At 39.3% G+C, this 18754-nt stretch overlaps 1 protein-coding gene across 1 annotated transcript in view; it reads left to right on the plus strand.

Annotated features, from left to right (window-relative positions):
• Psmd1 (proteasome 26S subunit, non-ATPase 1) overlaps positions 1-18009 on the plus strand; it is a 76215-nt gene extending 58206 nt beyond the window's left edge. The window contains exons 19-25 of the mRNA XM_048428988.3: positions 4212-4314; positions 5710-5879; positions 8043-8135; positions 10173-10259; positions 10998-11144; positions 15591-15745; positions 17790-18009. Of these exons, the coding sequence (XP_048284945.1) occupies positions 4212-4314; positions 5710-5879; positions 8043-8135; positions 10173-10259; positions 10998-11144; positions 15591-15737 (747 nt within the window). The 3' untranslated portion in view covers positions 15738-15745; positions 17790-18009. The remainder of the gene's footprint in view (positions 1-4211; positions 4315-5709; positions 5880-8042; positions 8136-10172; positions 10260-10997; positions 11145-15590; positions 15746-17789) is intronic.
• Positions 18010-18754: the final 745 nt, after the last annotated feature.

The following is an 18754-nucleotide window of genomic DNA, read 5'->3' on the forward strand; positions in this document are numbered from 1 at the left end:
AGGTAGGCAGATCTCTGGGTTCAAGATCAGCCTAGTCTACAGAGCAAGATCCAGTAGAGCCAGGGTTACACAGAGAAACCTGTCTCAGAAAACAAGTTTTAAAAAAAAGAAAAAAGAAGAAAAGAAAAATAATTTCAGCACTTTTTAGAGGTCACAACCTCGAACTAACAGTGGCAGAATCCTTTTGAAGTAGAATAGGGTAATCTAGTTTTTCATTTTTAAATTGACTCTAAGAAATGTCATATTTAGAAAAACAGGCAGGGTACAGCAGTTTAAGTAACTGATTTTTTTAAAAAAAATTGTTATGAACTTGAATGGAGTCTTAACTGGTATGAACAAATAAAGTACTCTGCTATCTTGAGGTTGTATCAGAATAATGAATACTAATTAGGAATGTTTAAGTAGTACTGGCAAGATGGCTCTGTGGATAAAAGCAGCTACTAGCAAGCCTGAGTTCTGTCCCTGGATCCTACATAGTAGAGGGGAAAACTGACTCCTACAGGTTGTCCTGTGATTTCCACATGTGCATTGTGACACTCATGTACCTACACACATACAGACACATAAGCAAATGCTATTTAATAAAAATAAAAATTTAAATGCACCTATAGCTGCTAGCTCTACAATTAATATAAATCGGGGATCAAATGTAAATGTTTGCATACTGACTACAAAAGCAAAACTATAATAATGTCTATGTTTTTAAAGAGAATAAAATTCTCAAATCCCCATAATTCTACATTTTCAAATCAGTACATGAAATTAATGAAAACATCTCAAACGCAAACATCAGGGAATTTAGAATTATATCCTAGGGGGCTGGAGAAATGGCTCTGTAGTTAAGAGCGCTGGTTGGTCTTCCATTAGGGCCCAGGTTCAATTCCCAGTACCCACACACTCACAACCACTCCAGTCCCAGCAGATCTAATACTTTCATCTTGCTTCCTTAGGCACCAGGCACACACATTGTGCAGAGATCTATATGCATGCAAAACATCCATATACATAAAAATGATTAAAAAGAGAATAATTGCACTCCTTCCTCAAAGAAATGCAAAAGAAAATGACCTTGGATATTTTGTAAGATTCATAATGGAAATCTGCAGTGTTTGTGTAATATTATGTCATAGTTCTAACACTTAGCCTGCACATTGTACTCTTGGTTTAAGTAATTCCAGTATGTCTTTGCCTTGTTTATATCAGTTTCTCTCATGTTCACACCCACAAACATAAACCCAGGATCATAGGCACACTTCTGTATTATTACAGACATAATTTAGAAAATTTTAAGTGTACACTTAACCTTTTAATGGGTTCTTGAGCTATTTTCTCTCCAAAACCTAACTCCCTTCTTCATGAATCATCTATTATGTCTTCTTAAATGAAATCCACCATTAGCAGTTTATTTGAACATTTATATAGTAATATAGTATATAAAAAGATGAAAAATTACAATATAAAAATAAACTCTTAGGGCTGGGGAGGTGATGGCTCATTCATTAAAATTAGTTCTTGCTGTTCTCGTAGAGGATCCAAATTCAATTCCCAGCATCCACATCAGGCAACTTACTAGCTGCCGTGACCCAGCTCCAGCATATCCAATGCTCTTTTCTGGCCTCTGAGGATATACACAGACACATAAATAAATAATAAAGCAAATTTAGAACTGATGATAATGAAACCTAGTGCTCTTCTTTATCTTATATCATTTAGCCTATGTCTGGTGCAAAGAATCTTCTCCAACCACTGACAAATACATGTTGTTCCCCCCCTTTGGCAACGACCTGTTTTAGAAGTAGGGTCATGTTGAGCCAAACTTGTTAAACTCCTTACTTCTAAAATGAAATTACAGTTTTGTTAGACATTAGGTTTTTGTTGACTATCATGATTCATCAGAAATGAATCTAAAGAATTTTAATCCTTTTCCCTTGATCAAAAAATGACATTTCCCCTTCCAGAATCAAACCCAGGTCCTCTGAAAGAGCAGCTACTGCACTTCACTGCTGAGCCATCTCTCCAGCCCACAGATGTCAAAGAAAAATATTAAAACTTCCAAACTGGTTCCTGATATGTGGAGATCATTTCTTTTTCTTTTTTCTTTTTTTTTCTTTTTTTTTTTTTTTTTTTTTTTTTTTTTTTTTTTTTTTTTTTTTTTGCAAGGGGGGGCATTGGTTTTTCGAGACAGGATTTCTCTGTAGCTATCAAGCCTGTCCTGGAACTAGCTCTTGTAGACCAGGCTGGCCTTGAACTCACAGACCCGCTTGCCTTTGCTTCCCGGGTGCTGGGATTAAAGGCATGCGCCACCACCACCCAGCACGGAGATAATTTCTGTAGCCAGAATGAAGGAAGGGAGTGTGCTCTGCAGAAGAAAGAGCTCTAGAGAAAAGTTAATATTTTCCACAAGTTCTACTTGAGGGGGGAGTGGTGTTACCATTCTTTTTGTTTTACTGTTTTTTGAGACAGATGGCTCCTTGTATAGTTTAGGCTGGCTTCTGCTCTCAGGTTACAGGGTTATAAGTTTGTGCCACTTTTTCCTGGCATTGGCGCCAACATATTCTGAACAGTGAAGTTAAATTAGAAAACCATGATATGGTAAGGTTGTATTAAATTCTCCTTTGTAATGTACATTCAGTGCTTTGTTTCGTGTTTATTTTTACAAGTTCATAAAATATTTTTTAACCTTTACCACATAAAATTTCCATCCTATATAAGGTAATGTAAGTATTCATCTAAAATAAGTTCAGAATCAAAGGAATTTGACCTGTTGAGCCAGAGTAAAAACATCAAACTGGTTGTGAGTTCAGTGATGATTTAATCATGCTGGATTTTATAGTTTTTAAAAAAAGGCTGGAAGTGCATGACTTAGTAGTGATTGTGTGCATTTTATTCCCGCAGTACAGTTTATTGCTGCTTGTCAATAAAACCAAGAGCCATCTTCAGGGAGTGTTACTTTGTTAGCCGTATTAAGGTGGCAGAGCTGATGATAGTCCAGAGGGTTGTAAGATTCTGCCTCCATAAGACATTCATTTATACTGAAGTGTGAAATGCCTCATATTTATGTGACCACATGTTGCTTTCGGTAGTCTTTAGAACATGGATGAAGTAGATACTATAATCCTCAGAGGGGAACACTAAGGCACAGAAAAGCTGGTAAGTGGTCAGATATAGTGATGCTTACCTGTGGTCCTGGCCACTAAGGAGACTTCAGCAAAAGGATCATTTGCACTCAGGAGTTCGAGACCTGAGCCACCTTACAAGAAGACCCGTTTGAAAAGAAAATGGACACAGGACGGACAGACAGACTAGTAATTTACCCAAATGGCTATTAAAAGCAGAGAGAGTCCTATTCCAGGGCTACCTAATTCTGTTACTCAGCCACAGTGTCACACTGTAGCCTTCAGACCAATACAGAGAAGAAATTCTGAAAGAATGTGTGCAAAGCTCATTATATTAGGAAACTCAAATCTGGTGTTTTCTGCTTTTGGCAGATTTGGGGAGCTCCATGATCATGTACTTCTTGAACATCAGACTTCTTCCTGAGTGCCTACCATTTGAAAGCACTGTCGGGAAAACAAGGAAGTGTAAGACATGGAAGAAGCATGAGATAGTGCCCTATCTCTACCCAGACAGTTAAAAGAAAAATCAGTGTTCATTAAGAATATTTTATAAACATTTTTATGTGGAAGTACTATATATTAATTTCAGGAAAACACTGAAGCATACAGAATTACTGGGGATCTCATCCTGAGTTGGGTCATAAGAGTACTGATTCTGACAAGTCTTCGGAAACTGGTGTGTATTCAGAATGCACGTCTCTAATGTTTGTATGTACTCACATTCAGAGTGAAAGCTCATTTGCTTAAGGTAGAACTGAAGGGCCATGCCTGTTAGGAAATCTGCATAGCTGTAATTCTAGTGTTTGCGAGGACTGTGGGCCTGCTGACTGACTGGTGCAAAGTGAAGTCTTAGTCAGCACTCCCTTGAGTCTGAATCGCCCTCTGTGGAGTGAGGACTGAGAGTAGCCAGTGCTCCCACACAGGAAGTCAGAACACTGATCTCAATGGTCAGCCTTCACATCTGGTCCATCTCCCTCTTCTAAATGTCTTGAAATGAGTGAGAACTGAGTCTCAGTATCATTAGCTCAGTTTACTGGGTGCTCTTCAGTAGCACAACAAATGAACAGACCATAATTTCTTTTCTTGTTTCTTCAGGTTAATCAGTTCAGGCAGCTGTATTCCAAAGTCATCAATGACAAGCATGATGATGTCATGGCCAAATTTGGCGCTATTCTGGCCCAAGGCATACTGGATGCAGGTAAATGTTCTTAGGTCTTCCAGATGTATTATATAAATCTAATGAAACAGTTAATCTAATGTTCTGTATGACATCATGGAAATTGAGTCTGAAGCAAATAATTCCTGGGTAGAACTTGAGGAGTATATAATTTCCAGAGGTAATTTTAATTTATTCAAGCACAAACATAATGTTTGAATAGTAATCATTCCATTGCACTCACATGCACAATTTCCCTTTTGCCTCCCTGCTAAAGACTGAACCTAGAACATCACACATGGAATGTAATTCTACTACTGAGTAACTACATATCACCCTTTTTATGTTTTATTCTGAGGCAGAGTCTATAAGTTGCCCTGGTTGGCCTTGAACTTACTATCCTCTTACAAGTAGCTGACACAAGTGCTCAGCAAGTTTTAATCCTTTTATATAACAACTGTATAAGCTCAAGTTATTTTCTCTTTTTGTTCCTCTTTCTTATTTTGTAAGGCCTACCTTGTAGTGTTGGTGGCATTAGAAATACTGGAGAGAAGTTAGAACAGTTCTGTTCACTTGGTAAAGTGTTCAGTGACTTTCAGCTGGGGCTTCTTTTGTGGGAAGAGTAGGGAGAGTTCACTATGTAATCCAGGCTACCCTCAAATTCAAACCAAATTTCCTATCTCAGCCTCCTGAGCACTGAAAACATAGATAGTCATGTGCCACTACATCCTGCAGAAATCCAATTCTTTACCTGATGAATTCTAATTCACTGGCTTTCAAGCTGTATTTCTCTGTATTCCCCAAAGGGGTAGTCTAGAGGTGTGGCAAGAGACATAGCAGGTGGAATTCAGTCCATTCACTCTCTCACAGTACAAACTCAGGATCAGAATCAGCTTATTCCATTCTTTATCATACTCTTCCTCAGAAAATGTGTTGAATCAAGAATTAAACGTTATAATTTTCCTTTTGTGGAACTGGAGAGATGGCTCTGTGGTTAAGAGCACTTTCTGCTCTTGCAGAAGACCCAAGTTCATTTCGTTCCCAGCACCCACATCAGGTGGGTCACAACCACCTATAACTTGAGTTTCAAGGATTCAACACCCTCTTCAACCTCTGTGGGCATCAGACACCCACATAGTACATATACATACATGTAAGCAAAACACTCATGCACATAAAATAAACCATTAAGTGCTTTGGTAAACACCTTTAATCCCAGAACTCAGGTTGCAGAAGCAGTTGGATTTCTTTGAATTCAAGGCTTGCCTGGTTCCAGGACATAATGAGTTCCAGGACAGCCAGGACTAAATATTGAGACCCTGTCTCAAAGAAAAACAAAAAAGTAGATCACCAGCTGATTCACCAGTACAGTACCTAGAAATACTTATTTCCATCTTAATGGGTTGTTTTGCTAATATTTTTTCTCTTTTTCTGCAGGTGGTCATAATGTCACAATCTCCTTACAGTCCCGGACTGGGCACACTCATATGCCTTCTGTGGTTGGCGTCCTTGTCTTCACCCAGTTCTGGTTCTGGTTTCCCCTTTCACATTTCTTGTCATTGGCTTATACCCCTACCTGTGTCATTGGCCTTAACAAGGACTTAAAGGTATGTTTGTGAGTTCTGAACTTGTGGGATATCCTTGTCAAAGCAGCCCACATTCATAAGTTCCTGTGACTTGCGGGTAGCATGTTTTCGTTCAGTCAGACTGAACCCTTACAGAGAAGAGTGTGTGTCTGTAGAAGTTTTGAAAGGAAACGTTTACTAGCTGGACACGTCTTTTTTTTTTTAAGATTTATTTATTTATTCTTATGTACATGAGTGCTCTATCTGCATGTACACCTTTATGACAGAACTCAGGATCTCTGGGAAAACAGCTAGTTTTCTTAACCTCTGAGCCATCTCTCCAGCCCCCATGGACACATCTTTTGACAGGAAATGATGGGGTGGGGTACTTAGTACAAAAATACGAAGAGATTTTTATAAGCCGTTCTGTGTATTTTGGGTGTTTTGGTTTGGTTTTTGTTTTGCAACAGGGTCTCACTTTGTAGCCCTGACTGGCCTGGAATTCATTATGTAAACCAAGCTGGCCTTCAACTCACAGAGAACTGCCTGCCTTTTTCTCTAGAATACCTGAATTAAAGGCATATGCTACCATCCCTCTGCCTTAGTCTTCAGAGTACTGGGATTCCAGGCCTGTGTCACCATGCTTGGCCACTTTAATCCAAAGACAGCAAGAGGTTCAGCACAATTCAGTAGCCAGTGTTGGTTCAAACTTTGAGAGTCTAACCCTGAGTCGTTTATTTTAGGCATATTTAAGCATAGCACAGTTTGATGAAAAATTTCCTGGCAATAATTAACTCAGTCTCATTTGTACAACAAAGCTATGACTACATCATAACTCTTAGTGAAGTATGTATCTTTCATAAAGACGCAGTCTATAGAATGAAAAGAAGAAATAACATGATAAGTGTCTGGGGGAGGATCCAGCCACACAGGCACACAGGCAGCGCAGAGGTCACCAGGCTATTAACCACATCCGTTCCCAGACTTCTGGGTAGAAAACAGATTAGACAACTGTGTGTTTAACATGACTGGTCCCCTAGTGCTTATCTGTGATCACAAAGACCTTGCCTGCTTCTATCCCTTCAGTAGTGGCAGAAAAGAAGATGGACAAGGAGGAATCAGGAAGTCTGGCAGAACAGAACTGATCACAAAGGTTAAAAGCTTTAGGGGCTACATGCCCTGTTATCACAAGTTTTAATCACATTTTTTTAATGGGGTTTGTGATTATGTGTTTCTCAGTCTTGTGACCTGGTGATTCATCTTGTTCTTTAAAGGTCAAAGGCTTCTGAACCTTTAAATACCTGTTACATTTTGTTAAATTTTCAGAATGGAAAATTTTGTAAACTCAAATTTGTGTTAATTAAAAATTCCTTATATTAATATTTCTTTAAGCTGTACAACTAGTTATTCTTCATTAAGTATTTCAATATTAAAACTGCTCACAGTTGCAAATATTCAGCATCTTTATCTCTCAAAACAACAGTATTTTGTTTTCCTAATCCCTAATATTTGACATTGTCTTTAAACCTCCTCTGTAATCTTTAGAGACTTGCAGTCTGCCAAACAATTTTATACTGTTTTTATTCTTCACAATAAAAGTGAAGTGAACAGGATAAGTTCCTGTCTCAGCAAATGTGGTGATTATTACCATTTTTTCATGAATGCAAATTAGGTAAGTAAAGAAAGATGCAGGCTAGAGAGCAGGTTTGTTCCATAAGTAATATAAAGCTAGTTTTCCATTAGGCCCATGTTAGAAAGCATGATTATGTGATATGAAAACTAATGCAAACTAAAATGGCATAATTGTGTGGACCGACTAGTAAGTTTGTAAGTATGGTAAAAGGAGTCATCATGGGGGTTTAGTGAGCAGAAGGAATATATAAACTTCACTAAGTAGGTAACGGTTGTCCCATGCTCACAGTGTGAAGAGGGCTTAGCCCACTAACACTGGGTGGTTTGTGAGAAAACAGAAAAGAAAATGATGCTTGGTCAGTGGCAAGCTTTAAGATCTGTAGGAAACTGAGTACCAAAATTAATTCACAGCGCTTTTCATAGAGCGTTGACATGGACCCAGCACTGTTGTTGAACATTTAACTTGCATGAAACCTTTCCATCTTCCTTTGTGTCCATATGCTTGTTAAAAACAGTGCATAAGTCTTGATATTATTTCCATGGAGAGAACAAAAGAGTATTTTATTTCTTCAGATGCCGAAAGTTCAATATAAATCAAATTGTAAACCATCCACATTTGCATATCCTGCCCCTCTGGAAGTACCAAAAGAAAAAGAAAAGGAAAAGGTACGTTATTTGATTCATTAAGTAACATTTGTTTTTATTAGAGATTATTATTATTTATTTGTTCTTATTAGGCTGTTTAAGTGATATCGTTTTGGCTTTTTGTTTGTTTTTGTTTGAGTTTTTTGTTTTTTAAACAATCTTATTTTACATACCAATCCCAGTTCCCTCTCCCTCCCCTCAAATATAGAGTTTTTAAGTCTGGTTGGTTGGTGGTGGGATGGTTGGTTGGTTGGTTGGTTTGAGTAGGGTCTTACTATGAGGTCCTGGCTAACCTGAAACTTGGTAGTATATCATATAGACCTCAGACTCACAGAGTCCACCTGACTCTGCCTCCAGGTACAAAGATTAAGGCCTTGTACCATCATGCCACACAACTTTAATTGTGTGGGGGGAGGATATTCATCTGAGTGCAGACACCCATGGAGATAGAGACATGAGATCAGCTGCCTGACATGGCTTTTGGGAATCATACTCAGGTTCTTGGAAGAGCAGTATGTGCTCTTAGCTGCTGAGCCATCTCTCAGCCCCAACCTTGTTTGGTTTTTAAAAGCAAACTTGTAGTGATAGCTAACATTAGACTTACATGTAAAGTAAAGGGACTCTTCTTTTGGTATCCCAGCCCCGTGATGCACGGGTTTGCTCTGTTCTGTCGGTACCTAATATCTATATTTTATTTGTTTATATATATATATATATATATATATATAGCTATATATATAGTTTTATATATATATAGTTATATTATTTCTTTTATCTAATGCACCTGTATATCTTTATTTATATTCTTTCTTTTATCTGATGTACATTTTTATTCGATACACTACAAATGAGACTACAATAAAAGTATTTGTGTACATATTTGTGTTCTTGTTTAAGTGTGTCTGTCACTTAGAATAGCAGGTAGGAATTGTGTGGTCAAAAGTAACTCATGTTGCTGGGTGGTAGTGGCACACACATTTAATCTCAACGCTCAGGAGGCAGAGACAGGCAGATCTCTGTGAGTTGTGAGTTCAAGGCCAGCCTGGCCTACTAATTGAGTTCCATGATAGCCAGGGCTGTTATACAGATAAACCTGGGGGGAGGGGAATAGTAACTCAAGTTATTTTTTTTTCTTTTTTTTTATATATATATATATGCATTGTTGTTTTGCCATGGGTGTCAGGTCCCCATGAACTGGGGTTGTAGACAGTTGTGAGCTGCCTTGTGGGTGGCGGGAATTGAACCAATGTCCTCTGGAAGAGCAGTCAGTACTCTTAACCGCTGATCCATCTCTCCAGCCCTGATATTTATTTTCATGCATATTACCTAATTTGCCTTTTATAAATGAATAAAACTAACTTCACCACTGGTTTTGAGCACATTCATTGATACATAAGGAATAATGCATTTACAGAGCTACACTGGCTATGGTGTTATACTCAGTAAAACAAGCAGCCTTTTCATGATGCTTATGTGGGGAAAATTGTTCTTTATTTTAAGATAATGTTTCACATTGACTATCTGTTGATTTTGCCTTAAGTTTTGTGTATAAGTAGAGTTAATTTTACAACTAACCAAATTCAAGGTAGCCTTTCACAACACCTTTATTACTCCATTTTCAAAGTCTTGTTTTCCCTTTGATTTCAAGTGAGGTTGATCAAGGAAGGCCTCTCCTAGCTAACTATTGTGTATTACCATTTCAGGATATCTAGTTATGAGAACATCTCTATAGCCAAGAATTTCCCAGTGCTTTCCCCATAAAGCCAACAAGAACATAGCACTTAAGTGTGTGTCTCAGAAGTAGATGAAAGCAGATTCACACCCAAGAAGAATCGGAAAGGGAGGGAGTGGTTGTTTTGGACTCAGCACCGGTAGCTAAAGATGATAGTAGCAGCAAATGATGTACCTTAATGTCCTGCTTGCTGTCCCATTTTCTCTCCAGGGGTTTTGTTGTTTGTGGTTACTGACAGGATATAGACACTCTAGGATTGTTTTCTTTGGGCTGTTTCTTAGTATGTAGGTGAGAGATTACAGTTGTTACCATTTGACTGTTTCTAGGTTTCCACTGCTGTGTTGTCTATTACTGCCAAAGCTAAAAAGAAAGAAAAAGAAAAAGAAAAAAAAGAGGAGGAGAAGATGGAAGTGGTAAGTGTAACTCAGTGGTCATACGTGTTAATCCTGTTGTGGCCAGATTCCTTGAAGACTGTTTTGTACTTTGTGCTTAGCTTTTCCAATTATTTGTCCTGCTTTCAGCATACAGAATCATATCGTTGTATTTAAAAGAAACCCTAAAAAACCATGTCTGTGTTAGCTTGCTTTTCTTGTTGCTATGACAGTAGCTAACTGAAAGTGACTTTAGTAAGGAGAGCGTTTGGGCTCATGGTTTTAAGGGATACAGTCTGTCGGGGCAGGAAGCATGGTGGCTGGGGCTTCATCTTTGACCGTGTTAGTGTACAGCATGGCTTACTTATACCTTAATCAGGAAGCAGAGAGTTAAGGCTGGCAGCACAGCCACTCTGTGTCCCTTAGGCCCATCCCTTAAACCAATGAGACCCCATGTCCAGAAAGTTCCCAAATGTTCACATCCATGAGCTTACAGAGGGCATTTCACAAACAGTGTCCATTTGTGGGAACGATAGATGAGTACAAAACAGGAGTGAGTTCAGTGGATGACCCTCTTCTGATCTCTGCTGGTAGAAAACCTTTGTCATCCTTTGAAACGAGTTATACCATTCCCACCGCTAAGTGGAGTCTGCTGTCATTTTAGTTGTACTGTGTATCTGCCACTGCCTTGTAGCTGACAGTGCTCTACAAATTTAGCTGACAGACTCAAGTATATGGGCCAAAAGTGGTCCTTTGTTGATTGTCTTTCTCCCAACCTAGGATGAAGCAGAAAAGAAGGAAGAGAAAGAAAAGAAAAAAGAACCTGAACCAAACTTTCAGCTGCTGGATAATCCAGCACGAGTTATGCCTGCCCAGCTAAAGGTGTTAACAATGACAGAGACCTGCAGATACCAGCCTTTCAAACCAGTAAGTTACCAATGGCTCTTCGCTGTATTTGCTGGTACGGTATCAGTCTGTAGGACTCGGTAAGACTGACAGAAGAGGATAAATCCCCAGAGTATGTTAGAGCAAGGCCACTAGTGTCTTTAAAAGAAAGAATGTGCCTGACAAAAACAAGAACGTACCCCTCAGCTCAGCATCGCATAGATTTGTGGAGAATTCTTCTTTTCTCTAAAAACTTTTTTTTTTTTTTTTTGAGGAGGCGGAGGAAGGGATTCAAAACAGTTTTTCTGTGTAACAGCCCTGACTGTCCTGGAACTCACTTTATAGATCAGGTTTGCTTTGAACGCACAGAGATCTCCCTCTGCTTCTGCCTTCCGAGTGCTGGGATGTGCACTCTAGTAATTCTTAAGAACTGTTTTCCCTCTTGTGTCACAGATTTAGGCACATGACTACAGAGCCAGACACACTGAGCTGAATTTTAATATTCCAAATCATAGGCTTTTTAAGTGTTAAATGTTGCTGTTCCCTCCACTTGTAAAATCAGAATTATCTTCTTAACTAATAGTCACAGATCAAAAACTTTAATATGCAGCTTTATGTGGTGACACAAACACCTTTAATCCCAGCACTTGGGAGGCAGAGGCCAGCCTGGTCTACAAAGCAAGTTCTAGGACAGCCAAGGTGGTTACACAGAAAAACCCTGTCACAAGAAACCAGAAAGGAAAACATAAAATTATTTACAGGCACTGGGAAACTAGGAACAAGACCTGGGCCCTGCCAAATAAGTGATCACCATCATAATCACACTGTTGTCATAAATACATTGAATTTTAGAATTTAAAAAGAGAATCTTTGTGATAGTCAATTTATCCTACGCCAGAATGTTTTTTTATTAGGAACAAGTGTATATTGGTTACCTTCTCATTATTGTGACAGACTCACTTGCAGAACTCAAGGGAGGTTTTATTTTGACTTAGGATTTGAGAGGGTATAATCTAACATGAGGGCCGGCTTGTTGGGGTTTATGTCCTGCCCAGTTCCCACAGCTGGTAAGTCCCAAAGAAAATCACACAGAGGTCTCCATAAGATTATAAACTGATTGGCCCATTAGCTCAGGCTTCTTATTAGCTCTTGTAGCTTATATTAACCCATTATTCTTATCTATGTTAGCCACATGGCTCGGTACCTTTTTCGGCAGAGCAGGTCACATCCTGCTTCTTCAGTGGTCTGGGCAGGACTAGGGAAAGAGCTTCCTTCTTCCCAGAATACTCCTGTTCTCCTTGCCCCACCTATACTCCCTGCCTGGCTACTAGCCAATCAGCATTTATTTAGGACATGATTGACAGAATACAGACAATTCTCCTGCACCAGTATAGTCAGTCATAGAGTTTGTTGCAGCAGGAGTGAGTGGCCAGGGCTCTTCACATCTCAGAAGACTAAGAAGTGGAATCAGGAAGCAGGACCAGGATATGACTCCCAGGGCTTGCCCTTATATCTGTCAGCTGTGCGCTACATTCCAAAGGATCATAAGCTCCCAAAACAGTAACAACATCTGGGCACCAAGTGTTTAAACACATAAGCCTGTGGGGGACATTACCCTGGCTAGGGCTCCTCAGTGCTAAGATAAAGACATGAACCTATAATGCTACCCCTGACCCAGATTTCTTAAATCTAGAAAGACTTACCAATAGACCAACCCATACAAGATATCCAGATATTGAGTCTGTGGTTTGAAATATTATAGATGAGATTTCTGAATCATCATATGGGAATAAATTTATTTTTAATCAATTTTAATCAAATTTATTTTTAATCAATCCAATGATTAAAAATTAAAAACAACTCTTGTTTCGGAGCCAAGGTGTTCCTGACTAGATTTTCAGCTTACAGAGACAAAGACAAGAAATGGATATTGTTGTGTGGTTGTTTCAAGCTGAAGATAAACATGGCTGGGTTTGTATCCTGGCCCTTTTGTTTAGTGGTGTGACTTAGTAATTCCTTTGTATTTCATTTTCTTCATCTGTAAAATTAGTACAATAATTGCCTCTACCCTAGTGATAGAGTGAGGGAGGGCATTTCCAGGTCAGTCCCAGGTGGATTTCTTCAGGCTGATGCAGGTGCTGTCAAGTTTATTAAAGGTGACTACACACATTTGTGAATGTATTAAGTTTTATACATTAAAGGGATGTTTACATTCCTTTATATTGTGTGAATTATTTCTCATCTTAATAAAAGATCACTTCTTCATATTTACATTGAAGATAGAAATTGCCCTTTAACCCACTCCATACTCTCAATGACAAGGTCATCAACATGTTTCCCAGATGGTACATTGGAAAGAAACTCTGAAGATTGGTGTTTCATTCCTCTAATCCCAGCACTTGGAATACTGAGGCAGGTGAATTCTGTGGGTTGGAGTCTGAGCTCCAGGCCAACCTTGACTATATACTGAGACTCTGTCTCAATGCCCACCTCAAGAAAAAAAAAAAAAGTATTATGATAATGTCCCTACTCTGCTTCATCAAGAATTCGCCATCTTAGGTGCTTAATGGTGTTTTATTTTTTTTTTCTTAATGGTGTTTTTTTTTTAAATTACATTTATTATGTATACAATATTCTGTGTGTATGCCTGCAGGCCAGAAGAGGGCACCAGACCCCATTACAGATGGTTGTGAGCCACCATGTGGTTGCTGGGAATTGAACTCAGGACCTTTGGAAGCCATCTCTCCAGCCCTCTTAATGGTGTTTTAATCAGCAGAATAGCAAAGGAACTTTCTCTCCAGCTTGAGAAGCATTAATCAATCTAAAATACAGCATAAATAACTCTTTAGATGGGTGGATTGTGTTGCAGAATATGAGATCATTTAGTTCTGATGAGCACACTGATGAGAAGTTAGAACCCATAGCTAGAGGTTTCTAGAATCTTGTAAGTTCTCTTCTAAATGGTTATTTTATTCTGCTTGGAGGTTCATCTCCATTTGCTCCACTAGGAATTTACATAAACGTTTAGGCCATGAATGATGAGGACAGTGATCATATTCTCTGTTGTTCTTAGGCTGTTGGTGACCTAGGCAGATAGTTCATTCTTAGAATAGCTTCTTTACAAGAAAAGCAAACTTCTTAAGGGAGAGAGCTGTAGATTCTTTGGTGTGAGTACATGTGTTAAGATGGGGGAAATGGTCTAGAAATTCTTGGAGGCACACCAGTTTTATAGCACAGCAAGGCAGAGTCTTGATGAGCAAATCAGATTAGGTTCAACTGCAGAGATACTCACCCATGTGAGTCCTTTGACTGATGGTCTTGTGCTTCTTTCCTTCCCAGTAATGTGCTTTGTAGAAGTATGCTTTTTCCAGATGTGCCTTGCCACTGTTGACTGATTTGATTACAGAGAGCAACTTTCCATTTCCTTTGACACAGGCAAGCAAATAGAATAAGATTAGCATGCCAGGGATGGTTGACTAGTTTGGTGTTTGAATTTACCATCAGCTAATAGGCTGAGAGAGGGCTTAATAGGATTGTTACTACAGTCTACTTTCCTTTGTCTTTCCATCTGGTTTTTCATTACTTACATCACAGTAGTTTCCAAATTACAGTGAAAACTCAGATATCTGTTATATTTATTATTTTCTCTGACATTCTGGGATTGCCGGAGGAAAAAACAACCTATTATTTGTAGATTTTCTTGAATCACACAAATAAGAGTGCTTCAAAAACTGTAATTCAGGGCTGGGAGATGACTCAGCAATTAAAGCCTCAATATATGTTGTGCTGTGTGTGTAGGAGCACAACAAAAAAACTATAATATACATTCATATAAAAGGTCTAAGGGTGCTTGTCACTCTTCCAGACAACTTGGGGTCTGTTCCCCAAACTTACATAGTAGCTGTAACTACTATAACCAATGGGCAGTCCTATAGTCCTACACTGTAACTACATAGTGTCTGTCACTCCAGTTCCAGAGAATGCAGTGCCCTCTTCCAGGCTTCTCAGCTATAATACCCATGGTGCATAGACATTTATACAGACAAAACACCTATACACATAAAATAAAAACAAATTAAAAATCTTTTAAAAGGTAGTGGGGTTAGTCTCCAGGTTGGGGCTAGCTTTTCCACATTTGAAACAAACTCTGTAGTGGTAATAAAGTTGCTGATCAGAACCACTGTCTTGAGTGGGGTAGGAAGGTAGTAGAATGCTTTGTTGGGACAGTAAACATTCTACCCACAGTCAGACGGAGGTTAGTAAGCATTTCTTTGGGTGGGAAGCACTTCTGTTGGAATGCAATATCCATATAGAACAGAGTCCTGTGGCCCACGGTGAAGAGGAGTTGTTTTATGCTAGTGTAATTCTCCTTAGCCTTTACCTTACACAGCGAGTGTTGTGGGTCGACTTACCGAGCACCCACTCTAGATGGCAGAGCACTGTGAAATGTGAGTGAAGCTTACTGTGTTTTCCTCTCTGTGTATGCAGCTCTCCATTGGAGGCATCATAATTCTGAAAGACACCAGTGAAGACATTGAAGAACTTGTGGAACCTGTGGCAGCACACGGCCCAAAAATTGAAGAGGAGGAGCAAGAACCAGAGCCCCCTGAACCATTTGAATATATTGACGATTAAGGATCGGGGTAAGTGTAAACAGAGACTGGACTTTAGTTTCCTGGCCGCCCTGACCCAAACAATCACACAGAAACTATATTAATTCCAACACTGTTTGACCAATGGTTCATGCATATGTCAAGCTAGCTCTTACATCTTAAATTAACCCATTTCTTTTAATCTGTGATCACCACGAGGCTGTGGCTTACCAGTAAGGCACCAGCCTCTCTCTCCTTCGGCAGCTACATGGCGTCTCCTTGACTCTGCCTACTTTCTCTGTATCTCTGTTTGGGTTTCCCGCCTGGCTTTACTCTGCTAAACCATTGGCTGAAACAGCTTTATTTATCAACCAATAAAATCAACACATACAGAAGGACATACCACATCAGGTAAGTATTCATCAGTCACTTTTGAAGGAAAGTAAGAATGCTATTTCACTTCTCCTCCTTTTCATCGCTCCTTATTTATCCAGATAGCATTAAAATTTCCCATTTCTCGGGCTGGAGAGATGGCACAGAGGTTAAAGCACTGGCTGCTCTTCCAGAGGTCCTGAGTTCAATTCCCAGCAACTACATGGTGACTCACAGCCATCTATAATGAGATCAGGTGCCCTCTTCTGGTATGAAGGCAGAATGTTGTATATATAATAAATAAATCTTTTTTTAAAAATCCCCTTTCTCAACCCATCTTCTCATGTGCATTTTTTCTTTCTACTTTGACTTTGTGCTGCCGTGCTCTGCTGACTTCTCAGAGTGACTAGTCTGTAGACTCTTCTTAAAAGTCCTTTAATCCCAGCACTCAGAAGGCAGAGGCAGGAGGATCTCTGTGAGTTCAAGGCCAGCCTGGTTTACAGAGTGAGTTCCAGGACAGGCTTACAGAGATCCTACTGTCTTTGCCTTCAGAATGCTGAAATTAAAGGCATGTGTACACATACTCCTACGGATTTCCTCTGTCCTTGTCCTCTTGGCAATGATTCTGGCACTGGAGCTTCAACGTTCACGTGTTCTGTAGAGCTACAAAGACCCTGGGGTCAAACTATACCACAAACACCTCAGACTGATCAAAGATGATTACACCAGCTGTTTAAAACGGAGGTGGTGGGGGGTTGCTGGAGAGATGGCTCAGCAGTTAAGAGCACTGCCTGCATTATATGAAACTGTCACTCATTTAATCTCTCATTTTCCTTTATAATCACATATTTCAAAACACATATAAAAGATACGTAATTACTTCTTTAGTTTCACTAACCTAACAGACATTTCCAGAAAAATAGGAATTATTTTTACTCTTTAAAGAAAGTAGGTAGCCAAGGAGATGGCCATGGGTAAAGGCTCTTGCCACTGTCCCTGGCAGCCTGAATTCAACCCCTAAGACCACAAGGTGGGAGGTGAGCACGGACTTTTGCATATAATCCTCTGACTACCATAGGCATGTTGTGCATACAGGTACCACGTAATACAAAATAAATAACGTTTGTTTAAAAAAAGGGGGGGGGGGGAGAAAATAGAAGCTCTATCATTTGCTACAGTTGTATAAAAAATATATTTAGGGCTGAGATTGTAGCTCAGTGATGGAGTATTTATTAACCCTATACAAGGTCCTGAGTTCAGCAACACACACAAAATGTACAAGTTGCAAATATAACGTAGTTATGCGTTAATTAGCAATTAATGACAGGACTCACCCTGCCATTATTTAGAAAGTAAAATTCTGTCTCAGAGAGTGGAAGATATGTAGTGAGTGAGTGCTCTGCTTTTCACTGCCCAGCATGCTTGTCCTGTGATCTCAGGACTGACTCACAGTGGCCATTTCAGCCTTTCCTACTGCCTTGCTGAGACCAACCTGTTGTATAGTTCAAGACAGTGGCTTAGAAGTAAGTAGCTTTTGGGTGTGTTTTAAAGGGCGAAATACTTATGTGTTATGAATTTGGAGAGCAGAGCATCACAAACTGGTGTAACAGGGCTGTAGGTGCTGAGTGGAGCTGAGATTAGGTTTCAAATAGTAATTTTTAAAAAAAAAAAAAACTTCGGGAATAATGAAGAATGTCAACTTCTGCCACTTTCTTTTTTCCAGGATTTCACCTGCTCAGTGAAGATGTCTATCCTGGCGCATACTGAAATGTCTGTGAGGGAACCCACGCTAGACCTACTCAATGCACGCATCATTGCCTACGCTGACCTAAAGAACCTGTGTCCCGAGTCTTTGGTTGAGAAGAAGATACACAGCTGTTAGTGTGCTCTTTCACAGAATTTGGTTTTCAAATAAATATATTAAAATCTCCAGATCAACAAGACTTTAGTTGGTTGGTTTTTCTTCTTTTCTTTTCTCTCTTTTTGTTGTTATTTTTGTTGCGTTGTATTTTTGAGATACAATGTGTATAGCCCTCTCTGTGTGTAGCCCTGGCTGTCCTAGAACTCACCAGACCAGGCTGGCCTTGAACTCATAGAGCTCTACCCACCTCTACCTCCTGAGTGCAGTTGATTTGTTTTTCAACCTGTTTTTTTGTTTTGTTTTGTTTTGTTTTTTATGGATCTGATGCCACCACCATAAGCTGATAAGCTTGCTAGCATCTGGCCATAACTCCAGCATTTAGAAAAGCTGAAACAGGAGAGCTTTGGTTCTTTGACTTAAGCTTAGGAGACTAGATTTGAAGAACTCTTTGTTGCAGTGCTGGAGATTGAACCCAGGGTTTTCTGCAGATAGACAAGTGCTGTATCACTGAGTTATGAACTATATCCCCAGGCCAAATGTGGAGGAAAATGAATAAATAAACCTCTAGAGAGGTCAGCCCTAATGCACTCATCTATCCAGTCATGTTAGGTCTGGGTCTAAAGGTTACTGATTTCCAAGGATGGTTCCACATAGTTAATTTCATTGTATCCCCTTCTTTGTAAATTCCCTGTTTCCTTAATATCAGATGATTCTATAAAAGAAATTATCTAATTTCCTAGCCTCTCATTAGCTATGCCCTTCCTGTTCAAGCTCTTAATGTTGCTTGCATTTCAGACAGTTATATCTTACATTTCCCTTAATCTATG

Source organism: Myodes glareolus, chromosome 1 (assembly GCF_982192425.1).
Source record: "Myodes glareolus chromosome 1, mMyoGla1.1, whole genome shotgun sequence".
Lineage (NCBI taxonomy): Eukaryota > Metazoa > Chordata > Mammalia > Rodentia > Cricetidae > Myodes > Myodes glareolus.